This window comes from Paramisgurnus dabryanus, chromosome 5 (assembly GCF_030506205.2).
Source record: "Paramisgurnus dabryanus chromosome 5, PD_genome_1.1, whole genome shotgun sequence".
NCBI classification, from domain to species: Eukaryota; Metazoa; Chordata; class Actinopteri; order Cypriniformes; family Cobitidae; genus Paramisgurnus; species Paramisgurnus dabryanus.
In genome coordinates, this window is record NC_133341.1 from 47,846,059 (window position 1) to 47,861,605 (window position 15,547).

Below are 15,547 nucleotides of genomic sequence, written 5' to 3' on the forward strand. Positions count from 1 at the left end.
AGATGTAAAATTTAACATAAATTTTTAGTTATTAGTATATGATCAAACAAAGAAGTGTAGTAGCTAATACGTCAGTAAAGTTTAACAATTCCCATTACTAAGCCTATGAAGAAAGTGACAAAATTAAATATTTTGTTACAAACTTTCACATAGCATCATTAGATTATAATAACATTAAAATTCAAATTCATAATTTGATTTTCAAAGATTTATTATAAAATCTGATCCATGAAAAGTTTTTTTTTTTCAAAATGCTATAAATCAATTAAATCAATATATTAACGGGCAATCATCATGCCATATTATATTCATTTACACTGAAAAAATTATTCATTAAATTTACAAAATTTTTTATGGTAAGTGATTGCAATCAATTTTTTAAGCTGCATTTAAACAAAAAAAATTAGGAATACAAAAAAAGGGAAGAGTAAACTGTGCTTCTGTAATCCAAGACAATCCGGTGCAACCAGAGAAAGACGGAACAATAATAGACAAAAAGGGATCGCTGGTGCAGCACAGATGTCTGTATAAAAATATTTTAATAAAGGTGCACAACAATGACAAACGTTTTGATGCACAGTTACATCTTCATCAGAGTCCCGATGAAGGAGGACTCTGATGAAGATGTAACTGTGCATCGAAACTTTAGTCACTGTTGTGCACCTTTATCAAAACAAAAAAAAACTTTTGTTTCAACTTAGCTTAAATAAATTGATTTCAACCACTTACCTTAAAAAAAAATGAGTAAATTGAATATTTTTTTTCAGTTAGTGGTATAAACTGATTTAAAAAATAAACCTTAATGGCATAAATCAAAACACTTATTTGTCAGAACACTGTCATTGCTGCCGTTATCGCTAAACTTTTTTTGACAGCGATCAGCTGTAAAATGTATGATATTATGAATAACTATTTATAATTAAATGTATATCACAGTTTGAAATTGTCTTTACTTAAACAAAATGGCTTTGTTACGACAGGAAAGGAAGTCAGAATTTATGAGTGTGGATTATTACCAATGCCATTTGATAAATACTATATTAGTAGACATATCACTCAATTTACTCTGCAGTCAAAGTGTCCAGTTATAGAGAAGTTGACAGAATAAAGTGCTAGTATTCAGATGATCACAAAAACCTGTAAACAAATTTTAGGAATATAATTTGCAACATCCAAACAATGTTGTAAGACATAACACGTTTATTAAATGCACAGTTGTACAAGGAACATTTCCATTGATTGCAAAGAAGCTTCTCACAGGATGCACAAGCATAGAGTACTGACACCTAAAGCCGTGTGAGATTAAGTCTGCCTGGAGCACACATTCACCCATACACACACCAGATCACGCATGTACACTCAACCAGTGGTCCAGCTTAACAACTTGTAAAGGGGAAATTTGCAAATATGAAGAAATCATATTTATCCATAAAAGAAAAAAAATACTCTTCAGCATCAAGAAAATGGCTATGACATTGTTTTTATGACTATTAAGTACATTTCTTAAGAGCAATGTGCTTAACTGTCATAGGGAAACGATGCATAAATTGCTTCTAGTTCTACAAATAGGGTTCATTTTCTTCATGCTAAATATTACACATTTCTATCTCAGTTGTAGTAGGATTCACCCCAACAGTAAAATTAAATAAATGGGTTATAAATTAAATAAATGCAACAGTATTTCAGTTCTCAATCACAGTTATTCATATAGAACGTTTAAGAGCTTCAAAAAATAAAATGAGTGTGGAAATACTCCTCGCTCATTCCCCCTGAATGTGAATGGTGACAAAGTTTAATATATTGTTTCTTTACGTAAACCAACCGTCGAGTATTTAAAAAAAGGGCGCAGTAAGCTTCGGTAACATCTAATCGTACTACACGGGGGGAAATGTTAGTTGATCAAATACAGATACTATAAAAGAAATTGTATTTTCAGAGTGAACAACCACAGGAAAAAGAAATGATACATTGCCACGTAAATTAAACCATATTTACACTCACATATTGCCGAAGGCCCAGTAGACGTTTTTCTTCCCTTTATAATGTCACACATTTTGACATGATGCCTGTTTTAAACAGAATATATAGAGAGAACATACTATTTATATAGACATCTATTGGAACTGTACAGAATGGATTATAAAGTACAGGCTGGCTATTTAGAACAGACAAATCTGTATAGCAAAACAGAGAAAATGCCATGTTTGTTCCGTAAAGTCTTTACGCAAAGTCAGTCTTCCACAACACAATAAAAATCATTTCACGTAACTGACCAAGCACTTGCTGTGAATATCTGCAGATACTTCCCATCAATTGAAAGAGCTGCTTTCTGTGCATTTTCCCTTTTTCTTCTTTTTTTGCAGTGCTTACAATTGTAGGGTGAAAACTACAAAAATATGAGCAGTACATCTATAAAGAAAGTGCAAAGCTCTAAGAGGTCACGAGTCACTCGCGTGACTGTAATGACCAAAACTTGACTTGATTGGACGCACTGTTCAACAACGTTTAGTGATGTTGGTTAAAGTCGGCTGTTAAAAGTAAGTCCTGCCAATGGACTGTTTGGAAAGAATTTGACATCAGTGTACAAAGAATGATTGATCCTGCTCATGTTTATTTACAGTCTAATTGCATATATACAGACACTCTCAGAGCAACACACCTCCAGTACTTCTAACCCCTAAAGAATCAATTAGTCAGTGCAAAATGTGTTGCTGGAGACCACAAAGATCTCCGTCAATCTGAATTGAGAAAGACATCTATCCTCACAAAGGAGGACATGTCATAAAAATACTGTAGCCCTGGAGTTAGTCAACAGTGATTGTAGCCAGGTTGAGGAACTGGACTAGATTCTGGTTGTCTTTGTGGTCAAAGCGGTCATCTGCGATTTAAACAAACTTGATCGTAAGCTGCATGTACTATTTATTCAACAAGATGGATCAGTGCAAATCTACATGTCATCTGCTAATCTTCTGCTAAACTAGATTTTTACATTTTTGAAGATGGTGTAAGTGGTGCTCGTCTACGCCTCATTGTTGGTAGGGTGTTGCTATGGTATTTCTGCATGGTTGTTAGAGCATTGCTACGTGATTACTTGTTGACCCAAGTTTGAAGAAACCATCCGTAAGCCTCTAAAGCCGTGTTTCTACAATCGGGCCAAATGAGGGCGAGCTAGTCCATTCCCGAGTCAGTTGTGTTTCAAGAGTCACATCCAGGGCTTCATAGCAAGTCACATTGATCTGGCGCTCACCTTTTGGGTGGCAAAATGGGGAATAAGGGTTAATATCAAAGATAGAGTTTCGCTGAGTGACACGCTTTCAGTTTAAGTGCAGCTGAGGTCAGATTCACTGTGATTATGTGAGGAAGGAAGGTGTTCATAATAATAGATCAATTCTGGTGATGGACTGAAATTAAGAGAGATGTCGAAATTTCTGGATTCACTTGGTCGAAAACCGAAAATTACTTTAGAGTTTTTATAATTGAATGAATCCAAGTTGGACTACAAACCAATAAAATAATCAAACTTTTACACACCAAAATTGGATGAAAATATTCAAAACTTAATATTCATTTAGTTATATGCAACAGAATAAAATGTAACAGCTTTTTATCTAAATAATGTAACATTCAAAAAAGTTCCAAACCCATAAGTCGCAGTAACAGAACACCTATCTTCAGCAAACCTCAAATTTTAGTTGATTGGGCTTTGCGCTAAAGTTAATAACAAATGTAGGGGGTTTGTGGGGAACTTTTAATAGTAGAAGTTAATTGTCCTCCTCTGTTAACTTGTTTGGGTGGGGTAAAAGCACACAGGTTGGGTCGAGACTGTCCCTTCATAGGGTCTACTTGTCGTGACCTCAGGGCCAATCTGACTCGAACTTTTTACACGAACTTCACTTCACAGTGCCCACCAAGCCCATCGCTTTGAACGGCCCATAGTACACAGAAAACAAATTGATCATAGATTATCACAAACACATAGTATTTAGCAGTTATTTCGTAGTTGACACATAAACAAATAGTAATGAAGAATCCGAGAGCAAAAAATCCAACTGCGTCTGTTACGTAACGGAGAACATCTATGGTTCGTAGTCACCAGGAACAGGTAAGAAAGAACTCTTTAGTCTTCTCAAAGGCAAAATCCATTCCAAATCCAAATTGAAACCGAACGACGATTAAGGGCGCCTACACACTAGAGATTCAACATCCTTTAATTTAAATCCAGTGATTTCAATGAGGATGTTGCATCACAAGGACTTGTGACCAAAAGAACTTTAATGTAGGTATCCATCGACCAATGTGAATTTCAGAAAGGTGCGTCCAGTTGTGTTTTTTGAAATCCGTGTTGCTGTATTTCCCACTTGATTTCCCGCTCTTTCCACATCGTCAAATAGCATCTTGTATGTTTTTCCATCAATTGAGCATTCCCTAGTTTGTAAGCACCCGAAGTGGAATTGACTGACAGAGGAACAGCATCCAACAGTTAGTGAGGCGGGTGCCCCCACTCGGTGCTTCAATATGTGGCCAGGGAGCCGAACAAAGTCTGTGGAAACATTTCAGTGCCACTGCTGGTGACGTAACTTTCACTCCAAACATCCCGTGTCCATCCTCGAGCCTCTTTAAAATAAAAAATTCGGAGGCGTCTTTGTCGCTGTGCTTCTTATTACAAAGTTCAGACTGAGTTAGATGGGCCACACTGATACCAAAATGCCTTTCATCAAACTCAGTGTTAGACATCAAAATTTGCTTAAAAGACGAATAGTCCAAAAATCTATTAGATGTGTTCAAAGTAATGGGAATGAATAAAAGAAAGCTGGCAGTTAAATGATTGTAACTTCATATTTTGCTCTGTGAATAGTATTGCAATCTGCGTACAGTCCACCGGGCGATAGCGGCGTGGGTACTCATCCGAATTATGTTCATCTTAATAAACAAACCGTGACCGCAAACAATATTGTTGTAAACTTTCAGAAATCAAGTTACCATATTCAAAAGAGTTTTTAAACAAAAGGTCTACATTGTCTTTAACGCCTATTTACAACAATCAAAAGCTTCCAATTATTAATTTGTAGGCCATTCAGGATTGAAAAATACAATGATGCGTGACCGTTATGGACGTATCGGGATGTGGAAAAACTCAAAGCAATACTCACAGTTAACTTTAAGGCTTTTAGTCTATGTAGTGAGATGGCTGAAGCACAAGCCATTTTATGCACACACACGTATAATCTAAACCATCAGTTTCTCCTTCTATCCCACACATACACACATTTCCAATAACAATTACACACTCATACTAACAAACAGATCCTCCACAGTGTCAGCCCAGGATGTCCAGGTAAACAGGCGAGGCTTTGGCCAGGCTCTGGAGCAAGTTGTGGATTTCTTTGATGTTGAGTCTCATGTAGGGCTCTCTCTGCCAGCAGCCCAACATTAGGTCATACACCTCTTTGGGGCAGGTACGAGGTCTCTGCAACACCCGACCCTGTGTGATGCACTCGATCACCTGCGGGGGTAGTACAACATGTTCAGAATGGGTTTGCCTTTTTTAAGATGTCAAATGAATCTTTGGTGTCCCCAGAGTATGTATGTGGAGTTCTAGCTCAAAATACCATATAGATCATTTATTATAGCGTGTTAAAATTGCCACTTTGTAGATGGGAGGGAAAATGTGCCGTTTTGGGTGTGTCCTGTTAAATGAAATGAGCTGGGGCCTCATTTATAAAATGCTGCGTAAAAACCATCCTACATTTGATCTTACGATCATTTAACAAAAATGCGTCCGTGTGATTCATAAACCGAACGTACGCGCAGAAAACGCGCGTACCTCTTTCAAATCCATAAATCGCAAATGAACTTGAACTTCTGCGCGCAGCCGACCAGTTTCAGATCTCCGCCTTTAAACGATGCGTAATTAATGTCAGACATATAAAAGAGTGCTTGTCAATGTTTAAACCCAATTTCAAACAGCAAGAATGGCTTATATTTCCAAAAACCTGCAGCAATCAGACAAGCAAAAGTGCGTACGTCTGCTCAGACCCTGACGTGGCGCTAAGCACTTTTCCACGTCAAAGACAGTTTTTATAAATATGGACTTTGCCGTGGATTTTTGCCTACGCACACTTTACGATCAAATTTGTGCGTACGCACGCTTTATAAATGAGGCCCCAGATCCATGCACTAAATGCCAGTGCCTGTGGTTGGATAGTATAGATTAAGGGGCGGAATTATCCCCTTCTGACATCACAAGGGGAGCCAAATTTCAACAACCTATTTTTTCACATGCTTGCAGAGAATGGTTTACAAAACTAAGAAACTGGGTTGTTCTTTTTCACAATTTCTAGGTTGAAAGAAGCACTGGGGACCCAATTATAGCACTTAACATGGAAAAGTCAGATTTTAATGATATTTCCCCTTTAAAATATACCTGTAGTTACAAATGATAAGTTCGGTTCCGGTCACAGTTCTTTTATTGATGGATGTTATACTAATACACACTAGCTATTTTTCCATCAAAAGTTGCACATGTAACACATGCTAAATTGTAACAACATATAAAACATTTGCTTATAAAGCACAGTGTTCATCCAATGAGTCAAAAAGGACAAAATCGTGACTACTATTAATTAAATTTAAAATATATATATAAATATAGTCAAAACAGGCCAAATTTTCCACTGAATACTTTAATAAAAATAGGAATAACTAGCTATTTGTAAAAAAAACAACTCAAAAACAATCATACAGTTGGCAGAAGCAATTAGATCTATTTACACAGAAAGTTTAAAAGCCCCGGTAGACTTTTTTTCTGCGCCCGCACAGCTTTCAAAGCATACTCAACCACGGATTAGCATGGATGACACATACGCAGTATAAATGATTTCTTGTTTAAATGATTACCAGGATGTCAGGGCAGCACTTATTTGCGTCATTTACTGGACATTAAAAAATTCAGGATATATGGAGAAAATTCGCGGATCCACTATTGCAAACAAAGTTTAGAACAAATGACAAGAAAGCAAAGAGCAGGATCAAACATTATGGTGAAGGAAATGCTCCTTCTGTCTTGGAAGTTAATGAAAATGAAAGAAGAAAAGATGATAGTGTATGCATACTCTCGCTCTTGCCATTGTGGATTTTCCTGTCTCAACATCTTTTCTTGTGCATGCACGTGGACGGATACCGACGGCCGCGGGCTGTCCTGATGACAGAAATTAATGCTGGGCAACGCGCCAACATGCATGGCCAATGTTTACCATGGACTTAAAGTGGTGGTGTGAATGCATTTACACTGCCATTACAATGACATAAACCAGGAGTGGGGAACCCTGGGTCCTGAAGGGCCACTGTCCTGCAGAGTTTAGTTCCAACTATAATCAAACACACCTGAATTTAATTTCCAAGTGATCCTGAAGACTTTAATTTGATTTTTCAGGTGTGTTTAATTAGGGTTGGAACAAAACTCTGCAGGACAGTGGCCCTCCAGGACCAGGGTTCCCCACCCCTGACATAAACAATGGAAGCATTTTAAATATAAACCTCTCAAAATAGAAATATAAAATGTTTTAAAACATGGAATTTTATTGAAACGATAAAAAATTGGCATACTTTAATGTAAAAGCAAAATTGCCAGTAGGTGGCGGCAAGTTGTCATACAATAACAAAGCATGTAACTGTAGCTGCATCCCAATTTTCATACGTATATACTATGCCCTAATAGTATGTACTGTTTTTGTGTAGGGGAAAGTACATACTGTTGAGTGCTCAACAACACAGTATGCACCCACTTGGACATGAAACTAAAGTGATGACTGTTGCCTAAGGGACGCTGTGATCCTTAAAGGGATAGTTCACCCAAAAATGAAAATTCTGTCATCATTTACTCACTCTCATGTTGTTACAAACCTGTATACATTTCTTTGTTCTGATGAACACAAAGAAAGATATTTTGAGGAATATTTGTAACCAAATACTTCCATAGTATTCTTTTTTCCTTTGGGGTCCACGAATGGTTTTAATTGCAATAAAATATCCCAGAGGTGTTGACGCAGTATAGTCGATTATACACAGCATTTTGCGTTCTTAAAAGGTACCCCAACTATGAAGACTTGTACGCTTTAATACTTTATATTTGCCTTTAACACAAAAATTCATTAATTTCATAACTTCAAAAAACCCGAACATAGAACTGGTTTTATTGCAACCATTTGACGTCACGTATAGTGATGAAAAACAAAATGGCAGCCTCCGATTAAAAAGATTTTATCACGTTATTTATTAATTTTTTTCAAACTCATAACCAATCCCAGTGTTAATTTATATATGTGTTTATAACCAAGGTACCTTTAAAAGAGTACATCAGAAAGGGATGTTGAACTTGGGTCTCTAGCCTCTGGTTCGAGCTCCCTTTGGTGGCAGCAAGCCAATTTCATTTACCATTTAATTGTTAATACTAAATGGGCAGGCAAACTCTTGAACGTTTGAATGAAAACAGTGTAACTGCCACACATGACGAACGAACATGTAGTAGACTGTTTACATTAATTCACAACATACACAACTAAAAATATGAATAGTTATAAATGTATCATTTTATTTCTATGACATATATTAACCCACAAAATATTTTTTTTCTTTTGAATGCCGGCTAAGTTAGGTTAAAAGGTAGTCAATATGTAGCTATAGTTGTAAATGACAAAAGCAAGCAACATATTTAAAAATATAGCAGATTATACAATTTAGTCAGAACAGTAATTCTCTGGTTAAAAACAATGAGGATTTTTAACAAATTAATTTTGATTGAGCAGATATAAATATAAGACAGATTTAGTACAAAAAAAAGATTATATCAAAAATACTAATGAAGAGCAGCATTTACCTAAATATAACTATTAAATGGAAAAAAGGGGGAAATGCTGCTCAATAATTTGAATAAGTGACTCGCTTTTTTAGACAAAAAGATATAAACAGATACTTTTATTGTTGAATTAGTTTATAAAGGTTTTTACCTCATTGTTTGAGAGTTGGTACCAGGGTTGCTTGCCATAGGTAAAGATTTCCCAGAGGACCACACCCAAACTCCATACATCACTCTCTGTGGTAAACCTCCTGTACATGATGCTTTCTGGAGGCATCCAACGAATGGGCAGCATGGTGTGACCACCCACCTGTTATTGCACATTAACAATGACAAGATAAATGTACAGAACTTAAATTATATTTCTAACAATTAACCATTATCTCTGTTATAATTTTAGCCATTATATAATGTAGTAATGTCCTGTTATGAACTGTTACAATGAAATTACAACTTTTCTATAGTCTATAAGTAATAAATGCATCCGCTTTGAAGGCTTTGAGAATATCTGAAGAGTTTGGTTCCAAAACGCGATAAACGCCATTTAAAAATTATTATGGACAGTATTATAAAATAAATTCTTCCTTTTACGCAAAATCCGACGTTCTCTAAATCCGCTCAACAAATCACAGCACACCCTTCCACGAATGTAAACAATGATGCTTTGAATACACAGAATCCTAGTTTTCCTCATCTACTTTATACTTTGTGATCAAAAAACAAATTAATTCTTTAAATGGCATTGATAAACCTGTGGAGAAGAAACGTAAACCATCAAAACTGGATAATTTAAGCGAGAGGCACTCAGGAGAAGGAAAAATGTCGGCTGTTGCTTGTTCTCCTGACAGCATCAAGCTTCTGTCATGCTAACACATTGACGCCAGAAGATCTTATGAAAAACTTTCCATTATTTTACTGTATGTCAACGAAAATCGAGCAGGACCAAAACATTTTACAGCTGATCGCTGTCAAAAAAGTTAAGCGACGACATCCCAAGCAATGACAGTGTTCTTAATATGACAAAGTGTTTTGATTAATGCCATTAATGTTTACTTTTTTTAATCAGTGTATACCACTTGTCGACTAAATGAATATAACATGCAAAGATGAATGCACATTTATGATTCAATGGATTTATTGCATTTTGAGGAAAAAATAATCAGTTTTTGTAATAAATCTTTGAAAATCAAATTATGGATTTTAATTGTTAATGTTATTATAACCTAAGGATGCTATGTGAAAGTTTGTAAGAGAAAATAGTGGTTTTCATCTTGTCACTTACTTTGTATAGAAAACAAATTTTTTACTAAAATTAGACAAAATGGATTTATTGCGTTTTGGAACCAAACTCTTCATCTATACTTTTTATACTTTATTATGTCTTTCCATTCAAAAGACATTTAAATCGTCATTTGAATTTGCTTCATAAAAAACATGCAAATCTCCTGCCAGCATCGTATGGAACTCCTAGAAATACTTGACTACTGCAGTCAGTGTAGAGTACAGTGATACATCCATTGTAGGCTTCCTGAGGATTATTGGCTAGCAATCATCATGTCATGAAATAAAATGATCCTTTATTTTTCAGTTTCGCAGTAGAGGGAGATGAAATCCTTTATCACACCCAGGGTTGCTGACACAGCAGTGTGTTTCCGGCTGTGTTGGCAGGGTGAGTGTTTGGGACAGCCCTTTGGTGTCAGATGGTCTGGGCTTTTTCTGGAAGAACTCACTGTGGGGAGCTTTTGTTGTTTGTGGCATTTTTTTTTATTTAATTTTTTTTTTTTTATGCCAACATGACTGTGCGTGTGTCTAATAGGTGTTGTTGGGGAATGAAGATAGAGGTGGTTAGAGTGAAGGGTGGGATGGGGGTTGATGGGAATGTACTTGGTTCACATTAACTGGTGAATTCGTAGAAAAGCTATGAAAGGTTTCCAGGTTTCTTTAAAGGCAGATATATTATTGTTTTTATGCGCTATGGTTTCTTCAGTCAAAATGAGTTCTGTGATTAGGTTAGTCCAATGGTTGATATGACAAGATGATTTAGATTTCCAGTTATGAAAGACTATTTTCTTGGCGACAGCTAGAGAGACAAGGACTGGGGTTTTATATTTTTTATTTAAGTTGTTCAGACAAATATTTTAGGGAAAATGTATAGTAGATCATTATCGCAAGAACAGAATGGGTGATCAGGACCTCAACATAAAGCTGTGGTGCTGTGGTTTTTTTATGGCCAATACGGATATTGAGAAAAATTAACATTTTTAATGTTTTGGAATCCATTCAGCTGATCTCCAGGTCTGGCGGTACAACTTTTTTTTATTAGACCATTAGCATTGCGCTAAAAAATAAAGTTTCTAAAGTTTTCCTCAATAAATGCTACTGTTTAGTGTTTCTGTATTTTTCTGTTCTCTGTATATAGGATCAACTCCACAGTCCTTACCAGTGACACCTGACTTGCACTTAAATGTTTGCGAGAAATGCAAGCTGCCTTTTCAACTATAGATATGGGATTGTTAATCTCTTTTACATTATAAAGAGACCTCAGTGATACAAGAAGACAATAACAATAAAACAAGTAAGATATGACCTCTTCAAATGAATGTGACCCACACTAGACACATGTAAAATGATTTAACCCACTTACCCTGTAGTAGTCAGTGCTGTAGACATCTCTGGACATACCAAAGTCCCCTATCTTGACCAGCAGGTTCTCACCCACCAGGCAGTTGCGTGTGGCCAAGTCTCTGTGCACAAAATGCTGTGAAGCTAGATACACCATGCCTGCTGCTATCTGCTGAGCTATGTGCAGCATCTGAGGCTGAGTCAACTCTACCAGCAAACTCTGCTGACCGTCTGCCATGAGTACTGCATCTGGACCGTGAGCCCTGCAACAAAGAGAGGATGAGAGGTTATTACCCAGCAACAGTATTTTCAGAATTAACTTTGGCATTGGGGTGTGAGAGGTATGGGTTCTGTACAATATTTTACAGTACTGAAAAAAGCTGTTTGATGCAATGAGTTGGAGTAAATTGGAATGCACTATGGTTTTTTATACATTTTATATTTTAGTTTTCAAGCAAAACACAGTTTTAATATTTACAGCAAAGCTAACAAAAAAACAAAGTTGTTAGATCTAAAGAGCAATACAAAATTATAGTTGAACCTAATGCACATTTTTCACTCTGGTTTAATTTAAAACATATTTCACAATGGGGCGGTTTCTCGGATTCTAAAAATTAATTACAATAAAAATCTAGTACTTTTTTATTTTACATTGTTATGCATTTGGCAGACATTTTGTCCAAAGCACCTGAAAAGTGCATTTAATCTTTACATTTTTTAACAATATGTGTGATCCCTAGGACTTGAACCCATGACTTTTGCATTTCTCACACAAAGATCTATATCCCCCATGATTTACTTACCCTCAAGCCATCCTCAATGCATATAACTATCATTTTCAGACTAACACAATCAGAGTTCTATTAGACAATGTCCTGGCTGTTCCAGACTTATAATCGTATTAAATAAATGAAAAGTCCATCCATCCTTTACAGTTCCAAGCTTTATAAATGTAAGTTAATGGTGCTTCTGTTTTGAAGCCCAAAAAGTCCATTCATCCTTCACAGAAGTGATCAAAACGGCTCCACAGAGGATTAATAAAGGCCTTCTGAGGGCAATGGATGCAAAAAAAATCCATATTTAAAACTTTATAAACTAAAAAAGTAGCTTCCGGTAATGACAGGTGCTCGTTCACAAGTGGGGCTCATGAACAGTTTGGTTACAAACATTCCTGAAAAAGATCTTCCTTCATGTTCATCAAAACAAAAAAATTTATACAGGTTTGTAACAACATGAGAGTGAGGAAAATTATTACAGAATTTGAATTTTTAAGTGAACTATCCCTTTAAAGAGTAACTAAACCCTAAACCAACTTTTTTTAGTTAATGATCTGTAAGAATTATGCTTTTTTAGTGCTTTTCGTTGATTTTAGTAAGTTTTTTGACATTTGGATATAAAGTGTTTCAATACTACAATATATGGTGTAAAAACGTCTGAGTGCTGCCCTCTTCAGGTTGAACGGTGGCTACTGCAGTTGAATTTTCCTATTGGATGTTGGGTCCAAGAAATAACTCGTGACGTAAGCAGGTTCAAGCTCACCACGCCCTTGTTACGATCTCACCACACACTTAGTTCGTCCCCTCTATCTCCGTTGGGATCTGCCCACTTTTCTTGCATTTTTCAAATATTGCAGTGGGTGGAGTCAGGCTCTGACCAGGGGTTTAGTTACGCTTTAAATCTCATCTCCACAATGTCTCGTAATCCATGTCATACGTCATATCAGAAGCATGATTTACTACCATGATAAAGCTTGGAACAGCCAGGGCATTTTCTAATATAACACTGATTGTGTTTGTCTGAAAAAAAAATCATGATCGAGGATGGCTTGAGAATAAGTCAATCATGGGGTAATTACATTTTTTGGCTGAACTACCCCTTAAAAGGCACAATATGTAACAATGGCAGCTGGATGATGTTGTTAAAGTGTGGAAGTTGTAGTCTTCAACCTTAATGTCGATAGCAATGAATCATACAGGGCTAACAAATCATGTTAAGTGATGCTAATCGGTCTGTGCAGTGCCACATGAAGTCAAACACACATCTATGTTTTCTATGGCAGCAAAATTCAAATATTATTAAAAAAATTGAGGATAAAGTACACATGTGAACAAAATAAATCACATGTTTGTGGATGTTTTAATTCATAAATCTTGCATATTGTGCCTTTAACTGAGCTTCAGGAACAGCATTTTCAGTGATAATCAACAGTATGTCCCCAGTTCTGTCGATTTAACTGTACTGTGTTTAGCTTGTCTTTACCTAACCTGGACAATCAACATAATACATATATATGAAAATGTGACATATAGCAATTGAGTATAATAAATTCTCTCTTGCAAACCTGAGAAACTTGTTGAGGTCTCCGTGTTTCATGTATTCAAACACCATGATGAGGGGATCACTTTCCACACACACTCCATAAAACTTGACAATGTGTTCGTGCTGCAGGTTGGTTAGGAGCTCTGCCTCTCGGTGGAAATCTGCTCGCCCACTTTCGCTGGCTTCTTTAAGCGTCTACAGGATTAAAAAATCAACCACAATCTATTATTACAGACACCTAACATATGCTTTACCTAAAACCATCATCCAGACGTGCTGTGCAGTACGTCGTCAATGTCAGTTTTAAAACAATGGACCGATGATGCATGGGAAATTTCATTATAAACACGACTTCTGTTTAATTTAGTTGTGCTCAATCTAGCATTTTTAACAAAATCTTTCAAGAGGAAATGTACTAGCCACTGTGCCCTAGTTATCATTTCATAAATGTTTGGTTGTGTAAATGTACTGTACCTTAACAGCCACCAAAATCTTCTCTTGGTCAGGTGTCAAGTTGTAGCACTCAGCCAAAAACACTTTTCCAAAAGCACCCTCTCCAAGCTCCCTCTTCAGCAAAATGTTGTGGCGCTTTATGTGCTGGACAACTGCAGAGCAAGGAACACAAAATTTATTTTGGGGTATTTAAAATATTGCCATGCGGTTGCTAATGTATTGACAGGAAGGTTACTAAGGTGGTTTAGGTGGTTGCTCAATGGCCAAAGTCAAAATAGCCCACCCTCTGCTCTCTGTTTTTCTGGTCTCTAGATATGGCTTGGGTTCCAAATTCATTGTAAGTCGATGGGATTATTTTACCTGTTGTATCATCTGCCAGGATAAAGTCGAAAGTTTGCGTATTTACAAAAGTAACAACACGCCGCTCCTCTATATGCAGTATAATTTTAGGAAGCCTTTCTCAGTATAAATAAAGCGGGCATTATACGACACAGCTTTATCAAAGATTACATTACATACCGTCATCCACCACTGATATTATCGCCATGGTGACAAAAGGGGAGGTTACTATGACAACTGACCAGTGGCAACCTAGGACTGGAATCTATTTCATATAATGGAGTGGGGTCACCGGTCACCCTGCGCTCCATGGCAACTCACAAGTGTCCGATTTCAGCAAGCTGCCGGGGTTGCGGAAGTACTGAGGGTTCTCAATGACTGGGATCTTTGTCATTCCGATAATAACAGCATCCGGGCCCATCTCTGAGGACGATGGTGTGTTGTTGCCGTTGGAAACATGGTGGAGTGGGCTGGCTGAGTCGTCATCATTACTGATGACAGATGAAGATCCTGATGGAGAGAGTTAGATATACCAGACGATACAACAATCAATACAAACCGTATTGTATTATGGTACTAATAAAATACACATGATCAAGTGTTCAGCAAGTGCATTATTGTAAAAAATAAAGAAAATTCGTTTAGCAGTGATTTTATTGTGGAAAATCTGTATTTTTAGGCAAGTGGTACAGCAACACAATCCCTGTATCCATGGTTAAACCACAAGTATCATATTTATATTTATTTTATAAAAAAAGAAAAAAATTACAAGTAATAGAGCATTAACCTGACTATTGAATGTTTGCTGTTGCCAAGCAACAATGCAACTTAGCATATTAATTTTAAATGTGCATTCATATAGGAATTTTTATTGTTTTTTTACATTAACTTTGAATGTGGCTCATTAAATCTGTAACTATTTAAAAAAATGCAGAGTTGTTTAACTATATTACAAAATAT

At 36.4% G+C, this 15,547-nt stretch overlaps 1 protein-coding gene across 1 annotated transcript in view; it reads right to left on the reverse strand.

The window, feature by feature from the left end:
• Nucleotides 1–1,188: 1,188 nt before the first annotated feature.
• The window catches only part of ntrk2b (neurotrophic tyrosine kinase, receptor, type 2b), a 32,145-nt gene continuing 17,786 nt past the window's right edge, over nt 1,189–15,547 (reverse strand). The window contains exons 13-18 of the mRNA XM_065284531.1: nt 14,909–15,097; nt 14,270–14,400; nt 13,818–13,990; nt 11,499–11,739; nt 9,006–9,164; nt 1,189–5,503 (exon numbers count right to left, since the gene is read on the reverse strand). Of these exons, the coding sequence (XP_065140603.1) occupies nt 5,318–5,503; nt 9,006–9,164; nt 11,499–11,739; nt 13,818–13,990; nt 14,270–14,400; nt 14,909–15,097 (1,079 nt within the window). The 3' untranslated portion in view covers nt 1,189–5,317. The remainder of the gene's footprint in view (nt 5,504–9,005; nt 9,165–11,498; nt 11,740–13,817; nt 13,991–14,269; nt 14,401–14,908; nt 15,098–15,547) is intronic.